Below are 24,364 nucleotides of genomic sequence, written 5' to 3'. Positions count from 1 at the left end.
TTAACATTGCAATACAAACAATATGCATCTACAGAATTGCCCATTCTTCTGTGATAAACCATCACACAGCCATAATCCAAACCCCTGCAAACTTAGAGAAAAGTAAAGGTGAAGAAGAAGAAAAAGAAGAAGAAGAATGTGGGGCAAGGAGAGCAAGTGGCTTTTAAATGTCTTGCTTTCATTCAATGAGTAGGTGAGAGAATGTGAAGAAAAAGTCTTGCAGTACAAAACCTGCACTTTCCTTACAATGCGATCCTGTACATTTTACTCAGAATAAGCCTCACTGAGTTTATTGGGACAGATAAATGTGCATCAGACTGCAGCCTAAAATATGCTCTGGTTACTTCCATTGAAGCGAATATTGAGCAAACAACTTAATATAAAAAGCATCACTCCTTACAAAATGTACAAATTTTTCAAAAGATATTGTATTCAATTGTTTTCTTGCAAAAAAATATTTATTTGTTTATTTATTAACTTTACCCCACCTTTTAATTCAAAATAATCCTTAAAGCAAATTACAGTTGTACCTTGGTTCTCGAACAGAATGCGTTCTGGGAGTCCATTTGACTTCCGGAACTGTTCAAAAACCAAGGCACGGCTTCCATTTGGCTGCAGAAACATTCAGCAGCCAATTGGAAGCCAAGGAAGCCATGCCGGACATTCAGCTTTCGAAAATCCTTCGAAAACCAGAACACTCACTTCTGGGTTTCGATCGTGTGAGAGCCGATTTGTTCGGGAGCCAAGGCATTTGAAACCCAAGGTACAACAGTAAAACTAACTCAGATACAATTATTTCTCCTCCCCCGACAGCATTCCTCTTGGCTAGTATGTTTTCTCCACACCACCAATGGTCCTTCCCACTGTGTCCTGTTGCCTATTACTCCCTCCTGTTTTCACTGTTCAGAGACGGAAGGAGCTGGATACAGCAGGTGTGCTTCAATATTTATTTAGCAGCACTGAATGCTAGGTCTAGTACCTGGAAAAGCGTTGTCCCTGAAATAGTACAATTCTAGGAGTGTTGTGTGCAATGCAGTATTACTGAATGCATCAAGAGTATCATGTGATACTGAGGACATTCCAAGTTGTTTCCCAATTTATTTCTTATCAATAAAAAAACTGCAAGCTAAACTAAAAGGGTGGCCCAGAGAAAAAAGTTTGAGAACCACTTAGTTAATCCATTAATAAGCCAGTTTGTTCCTTAGAACAATAAAATAGATAAATAAAGACGAGGAAGGAACGGAACACTGGAAATTCTGTGGATTCCAACAAGTACTGTACATGCAAAGAGAATGGAAAATGGTTGGATTTTAGAAGGCTGGAAAGCATGAAACCGACTAATGCTCACAAGATAATTTCAGAGAGTTTGTCAAAATTTCCAGTGCTCATTTCTCATTGATTAGGCCAGCCTGTAGCTTTATCTCTGAGTCCCATGTTTTGTAGTTCTTTTTCATTCTTTTCAAACTCCTGCTGGTTCAATCCTGGTCCTTTCTGATAATGAAACAGCAACAACATGGGACTGGCAGATTTTGAAATCAATAGCTCAAAATAACCCCGTCTATGTATAGTTCCTTGTTAACAATGTTTCAAAAATACAAAAACTAAATATATGCATTAGGGTTTCCAATTGCCACTATTTTCATTATTATTTTTTTTAAAACCCTGTTTGAAAACAGTGCTGCTTCTGTTCAGCAAGGGGTGGCACAGAAATGGGTGTGGCGAGATTAGTGACAGTAGGAGAGTCTGGTCTGGCAAATTTATTTTAAACATTTTCTTTACAAACAAAAAAGGGCAGACAAATTCCTTCTTATGGCTAGGAGCTGCAGTGCACAGTTGATCACCATGGCAACCATATTTGTGGGCTCCTGATTAAAAGTGATTCAGACCTATTGTTTCTCTGTCAATTATTTTTTAGGTGAGCAGATACATTCTGTTGAGAGAGAGAGAGCAAGCAAGCGGTTGGAATCTATTCATAACTTTCTGAAATTTGATCGCCACTGTTTCTGTGCTTGATCTTGGCCTGTCTTTTCACCTTTTCAGCTCAGCGATGAAGACAAGCTTTCGGTGTGCAGCAAATTGTGCTATGGCATTGGAGGTGCTCCAAACCAGGCTGCTAGCAGTGCCACTTCTTTCTTTCTGCAAATCTTTCTCTTAGATATAGCAACGGTAAGTAGTTTTGTAAGCTCCAGGCACAAGTTAGAGAATGTCATCTTTGCCAGTGTCATGTGTGTTAACTTGGTATTCACGAGAGGTCTGGAGGATGTCAACACAAGAAGAGGTCTTTTCTGCAGTGACTCCCCATTTGCAGAATGTTCTCCCTAGGAAGGTTAGGCTGGTGCCTTCATTGTACATTTTTTGCACCAGGTAAAAATGTTCCTCTTTAAGCAGACCTTTGGCTGATTGACAACATCCAATACCCTTTTAAAATGTGTTGCGGGGGATTATTGGAATGTTGTGGTGGTGGTTTTAATTTTTATTATGTACTTTGTGTTTTTATATAGTGATTTTATCTTGTGAACCACCCTGATAACTGTGAGTAGAGGGTGGTATTAAAAATAAAATAAAATAAAATAAAATAAAAATTAATAATATTGAGATAATTGAGCTTGTAAACATCTCTCTGCTCTTACACATCTCCAGTTAGGAAGATTTGTGGAAGCACTTGCTGAACTCGTTAGGAGTAAAAAGACTTACAAAAAAGAGTGGGAGCCATCAAATAATTGTTGAATGGGAGGAAAAGAGTGTGAAGGAAATTTGTCTCACATCCCACAATAAACTGATGGTTAGAGGAGGAGCCAAATCCGCACTTCCCCCCCAAAATCATTTAGGTAGCAAAGTGATGGTGAACCAGTCTGTCTCCCTCTATTCCACCCCCTGAACAGTCCCAGGATGCCATTTCTCGTCGGCCCAAACCAAACCTCCAGTACTGTAAGCTGTTTAGGACTTTGGCTTGGTTCAGCATGCTCAGCTGGCATGGGTCCCCCAAGCCATGTCTCCTGAGTGCAGTTGCACAAATACGTCTCGCAGCTTGTAGATGAAATTGGATAATTCACGTACCTGTGTGCAGTTTTGTGGATTTTTGTTGAACCCTTTCTATGGACCATTGCTCACCTAACAGCCACGTGGTGGAGGTTCATTTAAGATGTAAAGTTTAAAATGTAAAGTTCAAATCATTTGAAGAGGCGGCTGTCTCCACAGGAGAGTTTGATTCTACCCCCCAATGCCAGTTCAGACCTTTGGATAAATTTGTGATTAAATGGTCAAATGAGTGATTGACATGTAAACTGCAGTCTACTCCTGGTTTTTTTCCAGTTGCGTGAGCCACATGATTACTGCATATACAGTCATACCTCGGGTTGCAAACGTGATCCATGCGGGAGGCATGTTCGCAACCTGCAGCTTTCACAACCCGCAGTGTTCGCAACCCACAGTGTTGCGTCTCCGCACGCGCACGACACGATTCAGTGCTTCTGCGCAAGTGCTGAAACCCAGAAGTAACCCGTTCTGGTACTTCCGGGTTCAGCGCGGTCAGCAACCCGAAAACACGCAACCCACAGCGTTCGTAACCCGAGGTATGACTGCAGATGCAGCCAGAATTCAGCCTTATAGGAACACCCCTTGCACTGCTCTGAAAATGTTAGCATCCGCCCTCAAATGCTGTGTAGTAGTGATTCTTAACAGTGCTGTTATAATAGATCAGACTATCCTTTGAAGACCACCGTAATTGCATATATTATGTAGAAAACTTCCTGAAAGTCTTCAGGGTTGTGACACAATTTCTTTGAAGTGAAGCTGTACATTGGGGGTGGAGAAGAAATTTGAGCTGTAACTTCTTGCCTGACAGAATTTCAGTGACAGTACATTCATGACTCTATCACTGCCCAGTCACTAGCTAGTAATGCTTAAAAGTATTTGCCACTGTTTGCTCTGGAAAGGCCTAAATTTACCTCTTTATTTTGGGTGCCATTTCACAGACCACCTGAAAGCTGTCCGTGGAGCACAGTTTATGGATCACTGTGCTATTTTGTTCATTATCAGCATAGTGCTAGCTTGCTATTCCTCGCTGATGATGGAGAGCCATCTATTTGATGCCTTCAGTAGCAACCAGCATGTGGTGTTGTGTGCATGTTTATTTAATCTTCTATCTCACTTTTCTTAAAATATAATCAAGCTTCCATACAACTAGAATGATGCCAAAATATACATAAAACCAACTAGCAGTAGCACAAATGAAACCTCTAGCAACAAAATACAGTAATAGAATTATTCCCTCATTTTATATAATGCATTGAAATACATTTTTGGAGAGTTATTTTGTGTTCTCTGATTCTTGTAATGGTTATGCCTTTCTTAAGGTAGGTGTCCTTTTTTGTTTTTCAGATTACTCCATTTCATACTTCTTTGTTGCTTTTTATTGGCAAAACATGGGGGGCAGCAGCAGACCCTGTTGCCGGCTATCTTATTAGTAAAAGCAAACGGACCAAAATTGGCCTACTTATGCCTTGGTAAGCAAGCTAGTAGTTTGGCTTATTTTCTTCTTTGCTGGTTGCTGATAATAACATATTTTCCTTTGTATTCTACATGCATGCCTGATCCCTAAGACGGTTGCTTTTTATGAACATGTTCTTGTAAAACCTATCCATTTTCCACATTTGCAAAAGGAAAAGTACACTGCAAAGCAGCAAATGGTGGCCAGGTACTTGCCATCCTTGCTGAAGTTTGGCATTTGTCTACCTTTTACGCTGGCTATGCTCATTCTTATGAGCCTCTTGCAGAACAAACTAACTCTTGCACATCTCTTTTTGCCCTTGGGGAAATCGTATTCGTTCCAGGTTCTTTTTTAAACAAGCTTGCTCAGATAGAAAGAGGCGCAAGCTTAAAACAAAACTATCCAGTTGTGGCCAATGGAAAGGGAAGGAAAAAATGAAAAAGGTTTTCTTTCTAGATTTCAGACTGAGAATAAGTTAGAAAATGGACTTGTAGATTAAACTCAAAAACCTCCACATTTGCCTTGCATAGTGCAAAGCATATATGGCCAAGAGACCTGTTGTGGGTAAGGGTGATGGCTTGCCAAAATAGATGTGTCCAGTAGTTTATCTCTGCTTAGACAAATTCACCAGAGACAATAGCATGTTAAATATATGAGGCCCTGACAGGAAACAGATGTTGCAGCATTGATACTCTTCTAGCTTACTCAAGGTTTGGAATGGGATAAGGGGGGGGGGGATTTCTTCCTTTCCTGGTAAACTACCTTCACATTTGTAGGAAGCTTTTCTAGTGCTGGATAAAATTAAATTGTATTAAATATCATATAAAATTGTATTAAAACCATGGCTTTAACTATACGGACCTTTGTTGGCAAGGTGATGTCTCTGCTTTTTAAGATGCTGTCTAGGTTTGTCATTGCTTTTCTCCCAAGAAGCAGGTGTCTTTTAATTTCATGACTGCTGTCACCATCTGCAGTGATCATGGAGCCCAAGAAAGTAAAATCTCTCCCTGCCTCCATTTCTTCCCCTTCCATTTGCCAGGAGGTGATGGGCCCAGTGGCAATGATCTTCGTTTTTCTGATGTTGAGCTTCAGACCATATTGGTTCCAAGCTGGTTGGAACCGGTTCAGACCGGTTTGAACCGGTTGAAGCCGGTTTGAACCGGTCTAGACCGATTGGAACCAGTTCAGACTGGTTTGAACCAGTTGAAGCCGGTTTGAACTGGTCTAGAACAATTAGAACCGGTTCAGGCTGGTTTGAACCGGTTGAAGTCAGTTTGAACTGGTCTAGACCGGCTTCAACCGGTACCAACCGGTCTAGAACGGTTCTAACTGGCTTCACCCGGTTCAAACCGGTCAAATCCAGTTGAAGCTGGTTTGAACCTGTCCAAGCAGGTTGGAACCGATTGAAGTCGGTTTGAACCGGTCCAAGCTGGTTCGAACCGGTCTAGACCGGTTGGAACCAGTTCAGACCGGTTTGATATGGTTGAAGCCAGTTTGAACCGGTCCAAGCCGGTTGGAACTGGTTCATCCTGGTCAGAACCAGTCCAAGCCGGTTTCAGCCGGTCTAGACCGGTTGGAACCGGTCCAAGCTGGTTGGAACCGGTCCAGACCGGTTAAATCTGGTCAAACTAGTCACAACCAGTTGAAGCCGGTTTGAACCTGTCCAAGCTGATTCGAACCGGTCTAGACCGGTTGGAACCGGTTCAGACCGGTTTGATCTGGTTGAAGCCAGTTTGAACCGGTCCAAGCCGGTTGGAACTGGTTCAGACTGGTCAGAACCAGTCCAAGCTAGTTTCAGCCGGACTAGACCGGTTGGAACCGGTCCAGACCGGTTGGAACCAGTTGCAGCCGATTTCAGCCGGTCTAGACCGGTTGGAACTGGTCCAAGCTGCTTGGAACCGGTCTAGACCGGTTAAATCTGGTGCAAACCAGTCGCAACCGGTTGAGGCCGGTTTGAACCTGTCCAAGCTGATTCGAACCAGTCTAGACCGGTTGGAACCGGTTCAGATCGGTTTCATCTGGTTGAAGCCAGTTTGAACCAGTCCAAGCCAGTTGGAACTGGTTCCGACTGGTAGGAACTGGTCCAAGCCAGTTTCAGCCAGACTAGACCGGTTGGAACCGGTTCAGACCAGTTTGAACCGGTTGAAGCCTGTTTTAACTGGTCTAGACCGCTTGGAACTGGTTCAAACCGGTTTGAACCGGTTGAAGCTGGTTTGAACCAGTCTAGAGCGGTTGCAACCGGTCCAAGCTGGTTGGAACCGGTCTAGACCTGTTAAATCTGGTGCAAACCAATCAGAACCGGTTGGTTCCAAGATGGTTGGAAACGGTTCAGACCGGCTTGAACCGGTTGAAGCCAGTTTGAAGCAGTTTAAGCCGGTTGGAACTGGTTCAGACGGGTAGGAACCGGTTGAAGCCGGTTTGAACTGGTCTAGACCAATTAGAATCGGTTCAGACTGGTTTGAACCGGTTGAAGCCGGTTTGAACTGGTCTAGACTGGTTGGAACCAGTTGAAGCCGGTTTGAACTAGTCTAGACCGGTTGGAACCTGTCCAAGCTGGTTCAAACTGGTCTAGACCGCTTGGAATTGGTTCAGACTGGTTTGAACCGGTCAGACGGTTTGATCTGGTCTAGACCGGTTAGAACCGGTCCAAGCTGGTTGGAACCGGTCTAGACCGGTTAAATCTGGTGCAAACCAGTCGCAACCGGTTGAAGCCGGTTTGAACCTGTCCAAGCTGATTCGAACCGGTCTAGACCGGTTGGAACCGGTTCAGACGGGTTTGATCTGGTTGAAGCCAGTTTGAACCGGTCCAAGCTGGTTGGAACTGGTTCAGACTGGTAGGAACTGGTCCAAGCCAGTTTCAGCCAGACTAGACCGGTTGGAACCGGTTCAGACCAGTTTGAACCGGTTGAAGCCTGTTTTAACCGGTCTAGAACGCTTGGAACCGGTTCAGACTGGTTTGAACCGGTTGAAGCCGGTTTGAACCAGTCTAGAGCAGTTTGAACTGATCCAGACCAGTTTGAACCGGTTGAAGCCGGTTTCAGCCAGTCTAGAGCGGTTGCAACCGGTCCAAGCTGGTTGGAACCGGTCTAGACCAGTTAAATCTGGTGCAAACCAATCGGAACCAGTTGGTTCCAAGATGGTTGGAACCGGTTCAGACCGGTTTGAACCGGTTGAGGCCAGTTTGAAGCAGTTTAAGCCGGTTGGAACTGGTTCAGCCTGGTAGGATCCGGTCCAAGCCAGTTTCAGCCGGACTAGACCGGTTGGAACCGGTCCAAACTGGTTGGAACTGGTTCAGACCGGTTTGAACCGGTTGAAGCCGGTTTGAACCGGTCTAGACTGGTTGGAACCGGTTGAAGCCGGTTTGAACCAGTCTAGACCGGTTGGAACCGGTCCAAACTGGTTCAAACTGGTCTAGACCGGTTGGAACTGGTTCAGACTGGTTTGAACCGGTTGAAGACGGTTTGATCTGGTCTAGGCCAGTTGGAACCGGTCCAAGCTGGTTGGAACCGGTCTAGACCGGTTAAATCTGGTGCAAACCAGTTGTAACCGGTTGAAGCCGGTTGGAACCTGTACAACCAGGTTAGAACCGGATGAAGCCGGTTTGAACCAGTCCAAGCCGGTTGCAACCGGTCCAAGCTGGTTGAAAACGGTCTAGACCTGTTGGAACCGGTCCAGACCAGTTGGAAGTGGTCTAAACCGGTTCGAACTGGTCCAAGCTTGTTGGAACTGGTCTAGACCGGTTAAATCTGGTGCAAACCGGTCGGAACCGGTTGAAGCCAGTTTGAGCCTGTCCAAGCCAGGTTGGAACCAGTCCAAGCTGGTTAGAACGGGTCTAGACCGGTTGGAACTGGTTTAGACAGGTTGGAATCAGTTCAGACTGGTTTGAACTGGTTGAAGCCAGTTTGAACTGCTCCAAGCCAGTTGGAACTGGTTCAGACTGGTAGGAACCAGTCCAAGCCTGTTTAAACCAGTCTAGACCAGTTGGAGCTAGTCATAGATGGTTTGAAGCAGTCCAAGGCAGTTGGAACAGGTTCAGACTGGTAGAAACCGGACCAAGTCGGTCAGTACTGGTCTAGGCCAGTTGAAACAGGTCCAGACTGGTTGGAACCAGTCATAGCTGGTCTTTTGAAAGACAAAGCCTGGAAACCAGTATGATGATATGCAGAGGATATGTATACAGTGGTACCTCCGGTTACGAACTTAATTTGTTCCGGAGGTCCATTCTTGAGCTGAAACCGTTCTTAACATGAAACGCGCTTTCGCTAATGGCGCCTCCTGCTGCCAGCGCACCACTGGTGCGCGGCTTCCGCTTACATCCCGGGGCAAAGTTTGCAACTGGGAGCATCTACCAAAGTGTTTGCAAGGAGGACAGTACGTAACACGAGGTTCCATTGTATCGATATACAGAAGCGACTAAGTTACTATACCGCTTCCAATTTTGCCTGTTTCATTCATGGAGAAGTTGAACATGGGAGTGATGCAAGGCTGCACATGTATGCACATGTATGCACTTGAGAAGTGCATTCTCAACATAGAGTGGATTATAACTCCTCTAGCAGATTGCACTTTAGATTGACAAATAGTGTGGAGCAGGGACGAAATGGGGATGGCATCGTGTGTGTAGCAGCCCCAAATGTCACTTCCATCTAGCACTGAATGCATGTTACCCTACAGTGTGTATGTGCCCTGAGTTTAACTTCTCACACATGCAACTGGGGGAAATCAGGGAGAAGGGTTCTGTCTTAGCATTTCCTTGATGTGCTAGGTTTCTACGTGCAAATTTTCTTTACATACGAAGTTGCAACAACAATCTGGGGAATACAGCCCAGAAAGATCTGTACCATGTGCTAAGTTCTGCACTTGCATTTCAGCTATGTGAAATAACAAACTGAGAGAGAGGCAACAAAAACATGTTCTCATTATTCCCTTCCCGCCATTAGCTCTGTTGTAACTGCAACCTCAATTCAAGGTGCTGTTTTGAACTTTTAGAGCCCTAGATGGCTTGAAACCTGGTATTTAAGGAACACTATCTTAGATATCTTCCTTCCTGTACTTTCCACTTAGTCTCTGAGGCCTTGCTCCAGATACTACTGCCAAATAAGGTACAGTGGGTAGCTGGTGGCACCCATTCTGCCAGGGGTGCCAACTTGAATAAAATATTGTAGTGTCTCAAGGTAAGCCCCAGTCCCCATAATTGATCACATGACATGGTGTACACACACCATTTGAATAGCAACGTTCATCCCCCTCAAATATTTTATTCCGGGGACCGAATCTCCCACAGCTCCTAGGAGTCTGGTTCCTATGCAGTCTGCAGAATGCCCTAAGGAGACTTGCCAGGCTCCAACAGTTTATTTTTTCCGTGGACAAAGCATGGCTTTTCTTTAGGCTGTAAGTTTCCTTAACTTACATCCAGATAAAGACCTATATCTGTTTACTCGTAGACAAGCCCCATTGAGTTCAATGGGACTTACTCCTGTTTAGGATTGCAACTTTAGTTTAATTTAGCACTGCTGTCTGCATGATCAGTGTTGATTTGGTATTGGTAGGTTGTTGTTGTTCTGTAATCTTATATTGGATTATTTGTTTTATGTGTTGTTTGTTTTCAGTCACCAGATAAATGTTGCATCTTATTCCTAAATATAACTTGCATCCAAATAGCTAGTGGTATTTTTCTATACGCCCACCTGAGAGGTGCTGGAACTGAGTTCCAGCGAGTTCCAGCTGGGGAAAAAAGCTCTGCAAAAATAGCACAAGAAATGTGACCAAAGCAAGGAAGTTCAGTCAATGCCTTGTAAAGTGAGTGTGGCATGAGCGTGAGCCCTCAGCAGATGCCACCCATGCTGATCCTTGATGCTGGCCCTTGTCTTAAGGTACTTAACCTGGGCAGACTGGCTCTTCTACTGGAAATGAGAATTGAGCATCCCACAGAGTTCTGGCCTTTTTACACCTGACCTGGGAGGGCAGGGCCTGAGGCAGCTGAGGTGTTGTTGGGGAGGGAGTTGTTGCTCTTGTTGCTGCTTTTTCTTTGTATCTTTTGCTGTGATTTATGTGGAAATTGTTCCGTTTGGTTTTGTATTGTGTATTTTTGTATTTACTATGGATGGCTACTTTTGTCACGTTGTAGTTACGTATTTTTTCATGATGAAAGCTGCCTTGAGCTGTGGAAATTATGTATGTCTGTAAAATACATGGCCTTCCCTCTGAATTGCTGGGCTGGCAAATCTAGAATGGAATACAGTAATGCTGTGTTGTCACACTTCGTTGTAGTGGATTAATGATCCACCCTGACCTAACCTCAGTGCCCTGCTCCGCATCATGGCTGCTTTCCTTGCAGTCCATCATGCCAGCCTTTAACAATGCCTTTGTATCCCTTACAACAGAATGGAAGAGCTATTATACTGAATTAGTGCATTCCACCTCTTTCCTCCCCCTAGCCAATCCCCTGCCGCAAATCATCAGCTGACATGCCCAGTCCTATTCATGTAATGTATAAGAAAATACTGTGCAGATAGCACTCTTCTGAAAGGATTAATCTGTGTTGTCTGTTCGTTTCAGGGTTTTGTTAATAGTGTCCGTGGTCATCTAATTACATTGTGTAGCGGCTGCTTTACAAGTACACTGGAGAATTCTGCTGTAGTTAGAGGTCACACTCTGCGGAATTAATTGCATCTGCCCATCACTTGCACATAACAAAGCTAGAATATACTAGATTCTGTCTCCCAGCTTTACACAAGCCTTGAATGACATGCAGCTTATCAGCCCTGAGTGTCACTTTACCGGTTGCCTTTAGAACCATGTTTACTATTGAAGGGCTGGTCTGTGTTTCCTCGGAGTCATTGCCATTTAAATAAATGACAACTGAATCGCTTCCAGCATCGTAAAACACAGGGATGACTAAAGAGGGACCGTATTTAGGTGACAGTGATAGAGAGGCTTTTGTCTCTTATACGGCTGTTCGTCTACATTAATAGATAATAGAGCAATAGTGAGCCCTTCCTGCGTCTTAAGCAGAGTGAGGTAGTAGTAGTAAAAATAATCATATTGTTTATTAAGCCGCTAAATTTGTTAGATGCTGTATAAAATATATGTAAAGAAATAATAACAACCATGCCCATAGAGAATATTTAAAAAATTAGACATGTGAGATGGTGCAGACAATACAGTATTGAATTTGAACCGGACAGATTTTATCCCCTTTTTAGTTTTGCTTTTTAACAGTCAAAATGGTTCATAGGTATGTTTGGCATTCACCGTATTGTTTTTATTCCAGGTTACTGGGTACTACACCTTTCCTTATTGTGTCCTACTTCTTCCTGTGGTACTGCCCAAGCGTTATAGAAGCAAAAGATATATGGTATATGGCTTTCTTCTGCCTTTTCCAGGCATTGAGTACAGTAAGTTGATCAATACTGACACCCTTTTCCTCTGCAATTAGATGCTTCTGGACATCACATCCGTCGGATCACAATTATTTCTAATATAGAACGAGACAACTATTTGGTCAGGAAGTGAGGAACTGCACCTCTGCAGTGTAACTTGATTAATTTAGAAAGTACAGAGGGATTTCAGCAGGCCAGTTAATGAAAGCTGCTGTACATCATATTTTAATGTAGATCTGCTACCACATCGCAAAGGCTTTTTTGCATATCTTGGAAAGATACAAACAGTACTCTAGATCCTATTGCATCAGTGAGACAACATTCGTGAAATAATATGTCACAAAGACAAAGAAATATTTGCTGGGAGCCACCAGTGATTGTTTGGCTTTCTTAGTTAACATATAAGCATGTATGCCTGAGGTTCAGTACAGCTGTTAAATTCTGTAAAATTATTATGCCTTTATACTGTAACAATGGGCTTTTAGAAGTTAGAGATGAGTTTGTGTTTCTTTATTCATCTGAGATATTTACTCAGTTGCCTTGCTATAAATCTGTTTGGAAATAGGTCAACAAACAACAATGCCCTCCATTAGAGTGACTTTTTGTTGTTATTTTAAGATGAAGGTGCACTCCACCCTCACGAAATGCTATTCATCGCACAATACAAATATGCCTCACAGCTTATTATACTTTCTGTACCCATATTTGTGCTCAGTTGTCCTCATTTCCTTAATGCCTCCATAGAACCTATTCAGGCTCTGGAAACGTTGTACTTTCACAAGGGGGTGCCACAGCCTGACTGCTATCTAAGAGGACACTGGGATGTTGCTCTGGGCCTTTTAATCTCAGCAGTTAACACTTCTGTCAATCCTGAAGCTTCCTTCTTTGATCCCTTCATGGGGGGGCGGGGGAATCCAATGGAACAGAAAAGTCATCCGGGGTAAAATATTCATCTTTACAAAAAAAAAAAATAATAATAATAATAAGAAACTGCCTCATACCCTTTTGCCAGGCAATGCGTGGGCATTTTCGGATATATACCAACAGTACCCCTGTATTTATCTCATCATTTTTGTGCATGCTTGATCGGGATAGAAAGGGGAAGGTCAATTTTTAATTTGCATGGGTACTTAGTACTAGCTAGTGCAGGTTTTCTATTACCATTACAGACATAGGAAATGCAGAACATTCTTCTAGTTCATATTTGAAAATGCCCTTAATTTTTCTGAACAGTAATGTTGTTGGTTTTTTACCATAAATGCTTGCTCCAAATATTAGCAGTGTAGCTTTCCTGGTAGGTTATATCCTGTGTTTAGGAGACCTCTGTCAACACACCTAGGATCTGTGCCTCCTGCAGAGCAGCATTTCAGGAAATTCTAGAGCAGGGGTAGCTAACCCATTTTTGGTCTAAGGGCTGCACTCACCTTTTGCCAACTCCTCTTTTTTGCAAGGGGGGGGGGGGATATATGCTTTTGAAGCGTGTGGCCAACCCATACTCTGCCACACAAAGCATCAGCTGAGCCATGCAGAACAGCTGGGGGGGGGAATCTTTCTGTCCCCACTTGATGATTCCCTTGATGACCAGGGTGGGGGTGATCTACCTCCCCATCAGTGCACTTGACTGTGCAAAGTGCACTGTGTCTATTTATTTACCTTGCCACTGTTGGTTGGGAAAGGAAAAAATAGATATAAAAAGGAGAATTCCTGGATGTCCAGACCCAGGTTTGGGGCAAGTACTCTTTGGTGAGAGTACTCTTTGGTGTGATTTAAAATCACAAAACATGCAGCAAGGTAAAGCACGGAAATACAGGCCATTATATCTTTAAAATATGCCCTTCTCATTTCCTTCCACATTTTCCCACTTCCCTTAGAATAGAAAAATACCATCCGTTGGTAAATTAACATGGTTTACTTACAAACTCTTCAAAGGTCAGAATCATGTGCTTTTCCATACAGCATTCAGAAAACATAGGCAGTAAAGAATTAGGTTAGTTCCAAAGTGGTGGAAGTTCCTAAATAATTTGTATAGATACACAAAGATGGCTTTGTAGGAACCAAGCTCAGACCTCTTTACACACCAGAGTTCGCATGGTAGACTGAGGGAACAATAGACTAGACTTCCTTTCTGCCAAAGTAGGGTGTATCTGACCTAGCTAAGCCTGGCAGGACAGCTTATTCTGGCACTAACCCTTTTGTGCATTAATTACACTTAGGAATTTTGGTTATATGAGGCTGATTATCCTACAGCCACAACCGTCAAAACGACTGAGGTCTTTGGGGACCAGAAAAAAATTGTCGGGGAGTTGAGCGAAGAAACTCCTGCCTCCAAGGATGGCTAAGGCTCTTTTTACTTCCTTTTTGAGCTATTGCACATTTGAAGGTTGGAGGAGAAAGGTACAGCATGCCTTGTAAGGAGCAGGATTACTGGGCCTAACTACATAGCAAACCTTCTGGTTACGATGAAAAGCAGCATGCTAAAGTGATACATTTTTCCAGTGCTTTTTTTCTCTTAAAAAATGTTTAGGGGTACTCTCATTTTCCTACTCATATTGAAATACTACCCCTCAATGAAGCCAAACTTAGAGTCACAAAATGTTTAGGGGTATGCGTGCCCCTGCGTCCCCCCAGAAAAAAGCACTGCATTTTCTTAACTGGTGTGTGTGTACTTTTGTTACAGCTATTCCATGTACCATATACAGCTCTCGTCATGTTTTTGAGCGCAGACCAGAAGGAACGAGATTCAGCAACGGCATACCGTGAGTTTTACTGAGCATGCTGCATGTAGCATGCTGCTCTGGAGACTCCCCTCCCCGCAAACATATTGGGGGAGCTGTGGCAAAGGGGTGGAGACTAGTATTGAAAAACAGAAAAGCTCAGTTCTCTTGTGTTGACAAACTATGGGTTGGTGTTTTGTAAGCAAGCCTCAGAATTGCATGATTCCCCATCCCCTTCCTTCCTGTCCTTCCACACCCTGATTCTCTCCCTGCCTCAATGTTTCAGGCAAACCACAGTTGCTACTATTATATCCAAATTAGCAAATTTATTTTACACTTGCCCTCCAAATTAGAACTGGAAGTCACGGTTTGAAGTTGGTTTCAGTTTTGTTTCCCCCTGTTTCAGATGCAGGGAAGGAATTGAAGCATGAAGACGGAGGGAGAGGAGGGATCATGACTAAGTGTAGCCTCTAGTAACATAGCTTGAACTATGTTGGAAGACAGATGACTCCAGAAAGGCTGTTCTTGTTTATAGGAGCTCATAATCTTCAAGGGAGGGGTGGGTAGCTTCTTTTTTGAGCTAAGGGTCGCATTGACACATGCTCAACCCTCCTGGGCCCTAGTGGGTATCACCAAGCAAGAATAGCTGGGGGCAGTTTTATTTCTTTATTTAAAAGGCAATATTTGTGGCGGGGGTCGCAAAAACCTTTTGACATCACAACAGGGAAGTGCTCAGTTATTTCTGAGCCTTGTTGGCAGCTGTTCCACCATTTCAGGTTTAAAAAGAAGTGGGCTTTTCTCCCTACTTTAGGAATGGGATTTGAAGGTCTTGGAACATTGATTGGAGCTACACTCCAGGTCAGTATGGTCTCCGATGCTCACAGCTCCGACCACTGTAACGATAGTGTGGATAACATGGACTCTCCCACCAATCTGTACGGAAACAGTTCCAGTGTTCCAGACATGTCTGAGGCAGTAAGTTGAAAAGCTTTCAAAATATTTGGGGTGGGAAGGGAGCATCCTGTATTTCACCATCCTACTGTCTAGATATGTTATTGATTTTCTTAATAGCAATGGCAATAGAATTGGGACAGGAACTTTCCTAAAATTAGGGTTGCCATATGTCCGGAATTCCCTGGACGTACCCAGAATACTGTAGTAGGAAGCAGTGTCTCGGCAGAAATTGGAAAAATGTCTGGGAAAATCCAGACGTATGGCAACCTATGTCAGCAGTGTTGTTTTTGCTGATTTTCCTTAATAATAGCTCAAGATTGTCATGGGGGGGGGGGTCAGTTTTGCCAAAAAAGCTCAACCACTTTGGCAAAAAAGAAGAAGCTCAACATCTTTGTCAACCACTTTTTGAATCATGGTAACCCTACTAAAATGAACTTTGAGCCTAAACATGATAGTGGTATTCATTACTTCTGAGGGATGTTAGTATTTCAGTTATTGTCTGCTAATCTTATTTTTCCAATTATCTGTTCAACACCACTGAGAAGCTTTGGTTTACACACACACATACACCACACACACACACACACACACAGACAGACTGTATAAATAAAATAAAATATGTTTGGCATTTGATGTGTGCTGGGAGTTGTGGTCCCAGTCACAGTGCCACCCTCCCCTAGGCAGTGACTAAAGTGAGGTGTAATAGAACAAACTGAAACAGACAACAATCTGGATTTAAAATGGCCACAACTTTATAGATTACATATGTAGGTTGAATTTTGGCTCAGTGTAAAGTAATGTTTCAGTGTAAAGTTTTTTATTTAATTGGAAGGTGAAGATGAAAATTAAACTATAAAATAGAATGAGTAGTTGTACATGAGTTAAAATAATAAAGTCCGGGTAAAGACTATCAACTTTATCAGATCAAGTATAATTCCAGATTTGCTGGCTAGTGACAAGGATTGTATTTAAAATGATGGTTCCGTTGTACTATATATGTCATAAAGGAATGCCAAATCATATAAAATGTTTCTTGAGGTTCTAGTCCTTGTCAAAACCTCAGATTCTGCATGGTTTTTTCCATTATAGCTATAATCCAGAGTAATCAGTATGAAGTGTCCACTGCTAAGATTTGGGGTTGTTTTCCATTGATTTAGAATTACTGTTCATGCTCCCAAGGTGATATATAAGACCAATTCTTTTGACAATATATTTACATTGTGATCATAAAAAATACTCAGTAATATTAATTTCAGACAGCAAACAACAATTTCTTTAGTAATGTTTATCATTTCTATCAAATTTATGTTCCAAAAATCTTGCACCAATTGACATTCCCACTATAAATGATAATATGTGCCAAGTTTATTGCAACCTCTCCAACCGTTAAGTGATACAGAAGAAAATATTTTTGACATTTGGAAAGGAGTGTGATGCCATCTGTGTAACAATTTTAAGGTGTTTACCCTGAGAAAACTGGAAACAGATTTTAATTTTATTCTAATCTTTGGGGGAAATTTATGTGCCAGTATCTAGTTCCCATATCTTTTTAAGAGGTTCCATAGATCCGTAAGTTACATTAAGCAATACAGAGTACAATTTAGAAACTAATCCTTTCGCCCCTCTACCCATTGTGCTTCATAGATTTTCATATATATATATATGCATTTTCATATATATATAAGCATTTTCTCACCTATATAGTCTTCTTGAAATTTGATTCCCTTTTTCCACCCCACATCACCACTACCACCTATTTTTATTTTTTAGAACAAAACACTCTACATGATTGCAGGAGGAACAATATCAGTATTATACATCATTGGCATTATTGCCCTTTGCGCTGGAGTGAGAGAAAAAGTAGGTGAGTTTATTTAATCGCAACAAACATTCCTAATACATTTATTTCCTACTTTAAAAACAATGTATCATATACGCATTTATGTATTTATTTATTCCACTCGTTATAGATCCTTATGCCTTAAAATCAGACCAACAAATTCCCTTCCTTAAGGGACACAAACTTGCACTGATGTGTGGCCCATATGTGAAACTTGCAGCATCATTTCTCCTGATTTCAACAGCTGTTCAGGTAATTCTAGTTCATAAGAGGATTTGCAGCAGCATAGATTGTACCTGAACTATGAAATAACCCACATCAACTGTGAAACAGAAACATGGCTATATATATATATATATATATATATGTTTTGGTGTCCTCGGGTGTCTTCCCGTGTAAAAGTTGGGGTGTCTAGGCGACGTTTCGACGAGGTCTCACTCGTCATCTTCAGGCTGGTGCTTTCGGCTTCTTGTTACTGGAACAGAGCAGGATCTCAGTGTTTGAGTTCCTATAAATACTGTTGAGGAGGTGTGGTGTATAGCCTCCAATGTTCTGGGCAGAGAGGAGGTTCCCAGGCTAGTGTGCCTTTTCTTCTTTTGTTCCTTAATTACTTGAGGGATATCTTGAGTGATTTCTTGAGTGATTTCCTGAATCCCACTTAGGTGGGTCATTAGGTGTGGATTAGTTGCTAAAGCCTTCGTGTCTTGAACTCTTGAACTTTGTGAAGAGTTTTTCTGAGAAGATGGCTGTACTGCACTTGGTTGTGCTCTGGCTTGGCTTCGTGTATAGGGGCGAGCTGTGGTTTTGTGGCCTGTGCCAGCCAGATCTGTGTAGGGATTGCAGGGGGGTGCAGCATCCGGAGGTGCCACCCTGGTTTGGCTACTGGATGGTGTCTGTAATTTATCTGTGGAGAGGGTCTGGGTTTGGGTCTGGTGTGGTTGATTGGTGATGGCGTTCTGTGTGCCTCTGGATCTGGTGTCAGATTTTGTGGGGAGGGCTAATTTCCAGATGTCTGGCAAGCGGGATGTGTCGTCACGCTTGTTCATGTTGTGAGGGTGTTTCTCTATCTCGATGGCTTCCATGATTATTCTCTTGTGGTGATGTTCCATGTTAAAGAGCAATTTGGAATCTGCAAAATTAATTTCGTGTCCTGTTTCTTTCATGTGTTGGAAAAGAGAGGAAGTTTTTTCTTCTTTTTTGACGGCATTCTTGTGTTCTGCGATACGTGCATTTATTCGTCTGTTTGTTTGTCCAATGTACGTGGCTGGGCAGACTTTGCAGGGTATTTCATAGACCCCTTGGTTTTCCAACTGAATTTTATCCTTGGGGTTTCTGAGGATATTGGCTATTTTTTGGTTGGTGCAAAAGGCTGTTTTGATATTGTGTTTATGGAGGATTTTGCTAATTTTATCTGTAGTGCCCTTGATATAAGGAAGGAGGGCTATGCCATTGTTTTCTTCTGTGTCTTGGTTTTTGGGGGGTGTTTCTTTTTGGATTAGCTTCGTAACCCTGTTTTGCTGGTATCCATTGGCAATTAACACATTTGAGAGATTCTGTAACTCAGTTGTCAAGTGGTCTTCGTCAGCCAGGCGTTTGGTTCTGGAGATGAGAGTCTTGGCTACGGAGTTTATTTGTGCAGGGTGGTGGTGTGATTGTGCATGTAAGTAGCGGTTGGTGTGTGTTTTTTTCCGGTAGATAGTGTGTCCTAGGGAGCCATCAGGTTTTTTGTAGATTAGGACGTCAAGGAAGGGAAGTTGGTTGTTGGCTTCTATTTCTATTATGTTGACGACATCTTTGTAATTTGGCCACACGGGAAGGAAAAACTGGATAGCTTCCTCACACATCTCAACAGCCTACACCCCAAAATACAATTCACTATGGAAATAGAAGCCAACAACCAACTTCCCTTCCTTGACGTCCTAATCTACAAAAAACCTGATGGCTCCCTAGGACACACTATCTACCGGAAAAAAACACACACCAACCGCTACTTACATGCACAATCACACCACCACCCTGCACAAATAAACTCCGTAGCCAAGACTCTCATCTCCAGAACCAAACGCCTGGCTGACGAAGACCACTTGACAACTGAGTTACAGAATCTCTCAAATGTGTTAATTGCCAATGGATACCAGCAAAACAGGGTTACGAAGCTAATCCAAAAAGAAACACCCCCCAAAAACCAAGACACAGAAGAAAACAATGGCATAGCCCTCCTTCCTTATATCAAGGGCACTACAGATAAAATTAGCAAAATCCTCCATAAACACAATATCAAAACAGCCTTTTGCACCAACCAAAAAATAGCCAATATCCTCAGAAACCCCAAGGATAAAATTCAGTTGGAAAACCAAGGGGTCTATGAAATACCCTGCAAAGTCTGCCCAGCCACGTACATTGGACAAACAAACAGACGAATAAATGCACGTATCGCAGAACACAAGAATGCCGTCAAAAAAGAAGAAAAAACTTCCTCTCTTTTCCAACACATGAAAGAAACAGGACACGAAATTAATTTTGCAGATTCCAAATTGCTCTTTAACATGGAACATCACCACAAGAGAATAATCATGGAAGCCATCGAGATAGAGAAACACCCTCACAACATGAACAAGCGTGACGACACATCCCGCTTGCCAGACATCTGGAAATTAGCCCTCCCCACAAAATCTGACACCAGATCCAGAGGCACACAGAACGCCATCACCAATCAACCACACCAGACCCAAACCCAGACCCTCTCCACAGATAAATTACAGACACCATCCAGTAGCCAAACCAGGGTGGCACCTCCGGATGCTGCACCCCCCTGCAATCCCTACACAGATCTGGCTGGCACAGGCCACAAAACCACAGCTCGCCCCTATACACGAAGCCAAGCCAGAGCACAACCAAGTGCAGTACAGCCATCTTCTCAGAAAAACTCTTCACAAAGTTCAAGAGTTCAAGACACGAAGGCTTTAGCAACTAATCCACACCTAATGACCCACCTAAGTGGGATTCAGGAAATCACTCAAGAAATCACTCAAGATATCCCTCAAGTAATTAAGGAACAAAAGAAGAAAAGGCACACTAGCCTGGGAACCTCCTCTCTGCCCAGAACATTGGAGGCTATACACCACACCTCCTCAACAGTATTTATAGGAACTCAAACACTGAGATCCTGCTCTGTTCCAGTAACAAGAAGCCGAAAGCACCAGCCTGAAGATGACGAGTGAGACCTCGTCGAAACGTCGCCTAGACACCCCAACTTTTACACGGGAAGACACCCGAGGACACCAAAACCTGCATTCCTGTACCCGTGAAAATCTACGAAAGCAAATATATATATATATATATATATATAGTTAGTTAGTTAGTTAGTTACAAACCACCGGCGTTAAGTTGGAAGCTGTAGTGGATTTCCCCCCACTTCAAGATGGTTGGACCATCTCAAGAGTTCCTTCTACCAAACTCATTCTTTGGATCTTTAACAAATACAAATACCATTTTAAAATATAACAATAATTGAACAACAGCTTATCCAAAAGCAGTCCAATTAGCTCAGCAATGGATGATGATTCAGAAGGTCCAAGGTTCAATAACCTGACATCTCCCTGTGGGGCTGGAAATGTCCACTGCCTGAAACCCTTGTTAAGTATAATTGTTCAATTCACACTGAAATGGAGAATGCCTATGTATATTACTGAACACTTTAACTTGGGGATTTTCCATTGGGCTATATTAAGCTCTCTAAGCTCCTAGATGGGTTGATAATGTACTGTTACTCTTCTCTTGCTAGCTAACACCTGGTGTTTAACCTTAGATCACATGAGAGGTATTGAATTGCAATGGCCTTTGGTCTTTGTTCCCAGACTCCTTGGGGTAGGGATACGTAAATGAGCTCAACAGCCTTGGGGCTGGAATACAGGCTAGTGGAGTCTTTGAGAGAGAGAGCTATGTTTATCAGCTCTGGTTATGTTATTTTATTTCTAAGAAGCTGAGCCTGTGTTGGCCATTGCACATGACCTTATGGATATTTTGGATGTATCATTTACTGTGTTTTGTTCTGTTTCGAATAAAGTTCTGCACGTAAAACTTTGACTCAAACATGGGTCTGGACAATGGCTTATTCCAAAATGAACCAGTTGTTATGCATCAAGTTGCTTCAAGCTGTGGAATCTGCAATAACCCTGGCGAGACGCTGCCAGTCATTGTGACTTTCAGGGGTCTGTCATACTTTTATAGTGGATCTTGTCCAGTTCATTGGTGGCACTGGAAATGATCTCCCACATAAATATGTCCTCGTTGGAGTAAAAGATGTTGATTATCAGGGACATAAACTGGGCAGCCTCTGCCTGGAAGGCACAGGTATCCACCTCTTCCGTGGGCATTTTGATGAAAGTTGGGAGATAAGCCAGTGATAACCCTCTGTTTGCTGCACACATGAAGGGTTATTTATCTGATGTTAGTGAACTAATCCACTACCACCTACAGAGGAAACTCTCTATAAGACCATTACAGTGGTACCTCGGGTTAAGTACTTAATTCGTTCTGGAGGTCCGTACTTAATATGAAACTGTTCTTAACCTGAAGCACCACTTTAGCTAATGGGGCCTCCTGCTGCTGCCGCGTCACCGGAGCATGATTTCTGTTCTCATCCTGAAGCAAAGTTCTTAACCTGAAGCACTATTTCTGGGTTAGCGGAGTCTGTAACCTGAAGCGTATGTAACTGTATGTAGATAGTCTAAAATTACCTAACTGCACAACTGCTAGTTTATGTTAAATGTACCTATATTGGAACAGATTTTGTTGTTTTTAATATATTCAAAAAGTGAATGTATATATATTTGCATTGTTTAAATGGCATGCATAATGAGAGATTTTGATTATGCTCCCTGCTAGTAGCAGCTTTGTCTTGTTGCCAGCCAGCATGTGTTTAATTATTATAGCAATCAGTTCACATGCGCTCTTGTTCAGCATTTGTAAATGGGAAATCTGGTTTTAAACCATTTAAATGGCCTTGAGTAATCAACCCTGCTCCACGTTTGCTTTGTGACTAATTTATCGTTTTGTTCCTCCTCTTGTCTTCAACTCTCCAGGTTGTACAAAACAACTTTGTCCTCTTTTGTTCTGCTGCAAGTAATCTTCACAACCACATTGATTATTTAGTGATGCTTGTCTTGGTAAGCATGTGGACAAAGCAGAGCCTCCTTGCAAAGTATGTTGCTCTTAAGCTCTTATTTTCATAATATGGTATGCATATCACTATTTAGACCCTGGATCATGCCACACCCAGGGTTAATTTCATGTCATCAGGCAAGTACATGATCTGGATTGCAGCTAGGAAGTTGGGCAGGATGTGAAATTCATTGAGTTTGATTTGCGTTTTAAAAACATTATTTGCTAACTCTCTGATCAGCTTTTTGACCCATGTTTATTGAGTTCACATGATAGAGATGGTGCAGTGGGTTAGTGTGTCTGGCTTTTAACCAGAAGGTTGGTGGTTCGAGTCCACCCAGGGATGGTTTTGGGCAGGATTCTTGCATTGCAAGGGGGTTGGATTAGATAACAGTTCTATGATTCTATGAGAACTGCTTTGCGGTGAACCCATATGGCCTAGTTTGTGCCCTTCCCTTTTTGTGATGTGTGCAATTATTCATATGGTGCTTCCTTGATCCCCTTGATATGAAGCATACTTTCTCCTGTAATGGTTTTTCTCATCATTCATAGATATCTGCAGCACTGAGCGTTCCATGCTGGCAATGGTTTCTGAACAAGTACGGCAAAAAGACTACTGCGGGTGGGATATCAGTAAGTAAGCAACTGAGGCACTAAATGCAAGCTGGCATTTTTGTTCTTTAGAAATAGCCGTTTCTGGGATTGCACCAAACATTTTTAACAGTGCTTTTGAAACTTGAGACACCTTCTCCCTTTTGGCCTTTGTGCTTCTTTTCCTAGCCAGGCCAATATGGGCTCCCAATTTCTGGTTATCGTTCAGATTTTTCTTCATTTTTCCTGCATTCCCTCCTACATTGGATTGGATCATTCTCCTCTTCACACTATGAGCTATACTCTGCCTTGATAGGTAGGATGTAGCTTATATAACGCAAGGTTAATTAAAGGCTACTTCTGGTAACATTGCATTCTTTCCTGCAGTCTTCAAGAGACTAGCCAGTGTTTCCCTTTAAGCCATTGTTTAATCCAGTATAAGGGAAATCTTGATTAATTTTAACTACAGGGAATGTTGACGATGGCAAACTGCTTGATTTGGGCTGGTATAGTATAAAGCACACATAGAACATTCTTAAATGGGTCAACCTGGTACTTTTATCTTTCTGAAATTTATAACATGAAGTCTTAGAGCATTTTATTTTCCTAAGGGCTTATTCTCTCATGCCTTTAATCAAGGTTCTCTGTCACCACTCTGGTTTAGAATATCATAGAATTGCTTACCCAAATGAGCTAATTATAAAATCTGTGCATATCAGGAGTTCCTGAACTGTGTCAGGGAGGAAGATACTTGGTAAGTGCAGATTTTCTGTTACAATTAACGAGAAGGCTAAGAGCAAGCACTACCTACAATCATTTGTCTGCAAAGAGCATAGATACATCAGCCGTGAATTTATTTCCTGCTTCTCTGCTTATGCTAGCAAAGCTTTTAAGAATATTAGTGTGAGCCTCTAGAATGCTGGGTCATACTCCTTCTTTACAAGAAAATCCCATTTTATGGCACTATTGGTTTATAAATATCTGGGTGCTTTGGCTTCAAAGTCGGTAAACACTGCTGCTGTGCTTAATCTGTGCACATGGCAATCTTGTATTGTTGGAGTGCTCTCTTGTGGTGGAACAAGGTCTATTGCTGAGTATTACAGACTAATCAAAGTATGTGTATTTCTCATTCAGAGCTCTGTTGGTTGTTGACTCTTTCGTTTTAGAAACACTGGTCATTATAGGCAAAGCTGTCTAGCTGAGTGTCTGCTTATGAATGGTTAGGCAGAGC

General features: G+C 42.4%; 1 protein-coding gene across 1 annotated transcript in view; it reads left to right on the top strand.

The window, feature by feature from the left end:
• The window catches only part of MFSD2B (MFSD2 lysolipid transporter B, sphingolipid), a 32,505-nt gene that overhangs the window by 1,636 nt on the left and 6,505 nt on the right, over window positions 1–24,364 (top strand). The window contains exons 2-10 of the mRNA XM_083431688.1: window positions 2,041–2,166; window positions 4,381–4,505; window positions 11,763–11,886; window positions 14,549–14,627; window positions 15,397–15,560; window positions 17,310–17,403; window positions 17,510–17,631; window positions 22,464–22,547; window positions 23,095–23,175. Of these exons, the coding sequence (XP_083287814.1) occupies window positions 2,041–2,166; window positions 4,381–4,505; window positions 11,763–11,886; window positions 14,549–14,627; window positions 15,397–15,560; window positions 17,310–17,403; window positions 17,510–17,631; window positions 22,464–22,547; window positions 23,095–23,175 (999 nt within the window). The remainder of the gene's footprint in view (window positions 1–2,040; window positions 2,167–4,380; window positions 4,506–11,762; window positions 11,887–14,548; window positions 14,628–15,396; window positions 15,561–17,309; window positions 17,404–17,509; window positions 17,632–22,463; window positions 22,548–23,094; window positions 23,176–24,364) is intronic.

Source organism: Podarcis tiliguerta (assembly GCF_965153285.1).
Source record: "Podarcis tiliguerta genome assembly, chromosome: 3".
NCBI classification, from domain to species: domain Eukaryota; kingdom Metazoa; phylum Chordata; class Lepidosauria; order Squamata; family Lacertidae; genus Podarcis; species Podarcis tiliguerta.
The sequence above is the reverse complement of the archived record's forward strand: the minus strand, read 5'-3'. Positions and strand labels throughout refer to the sequence as shown.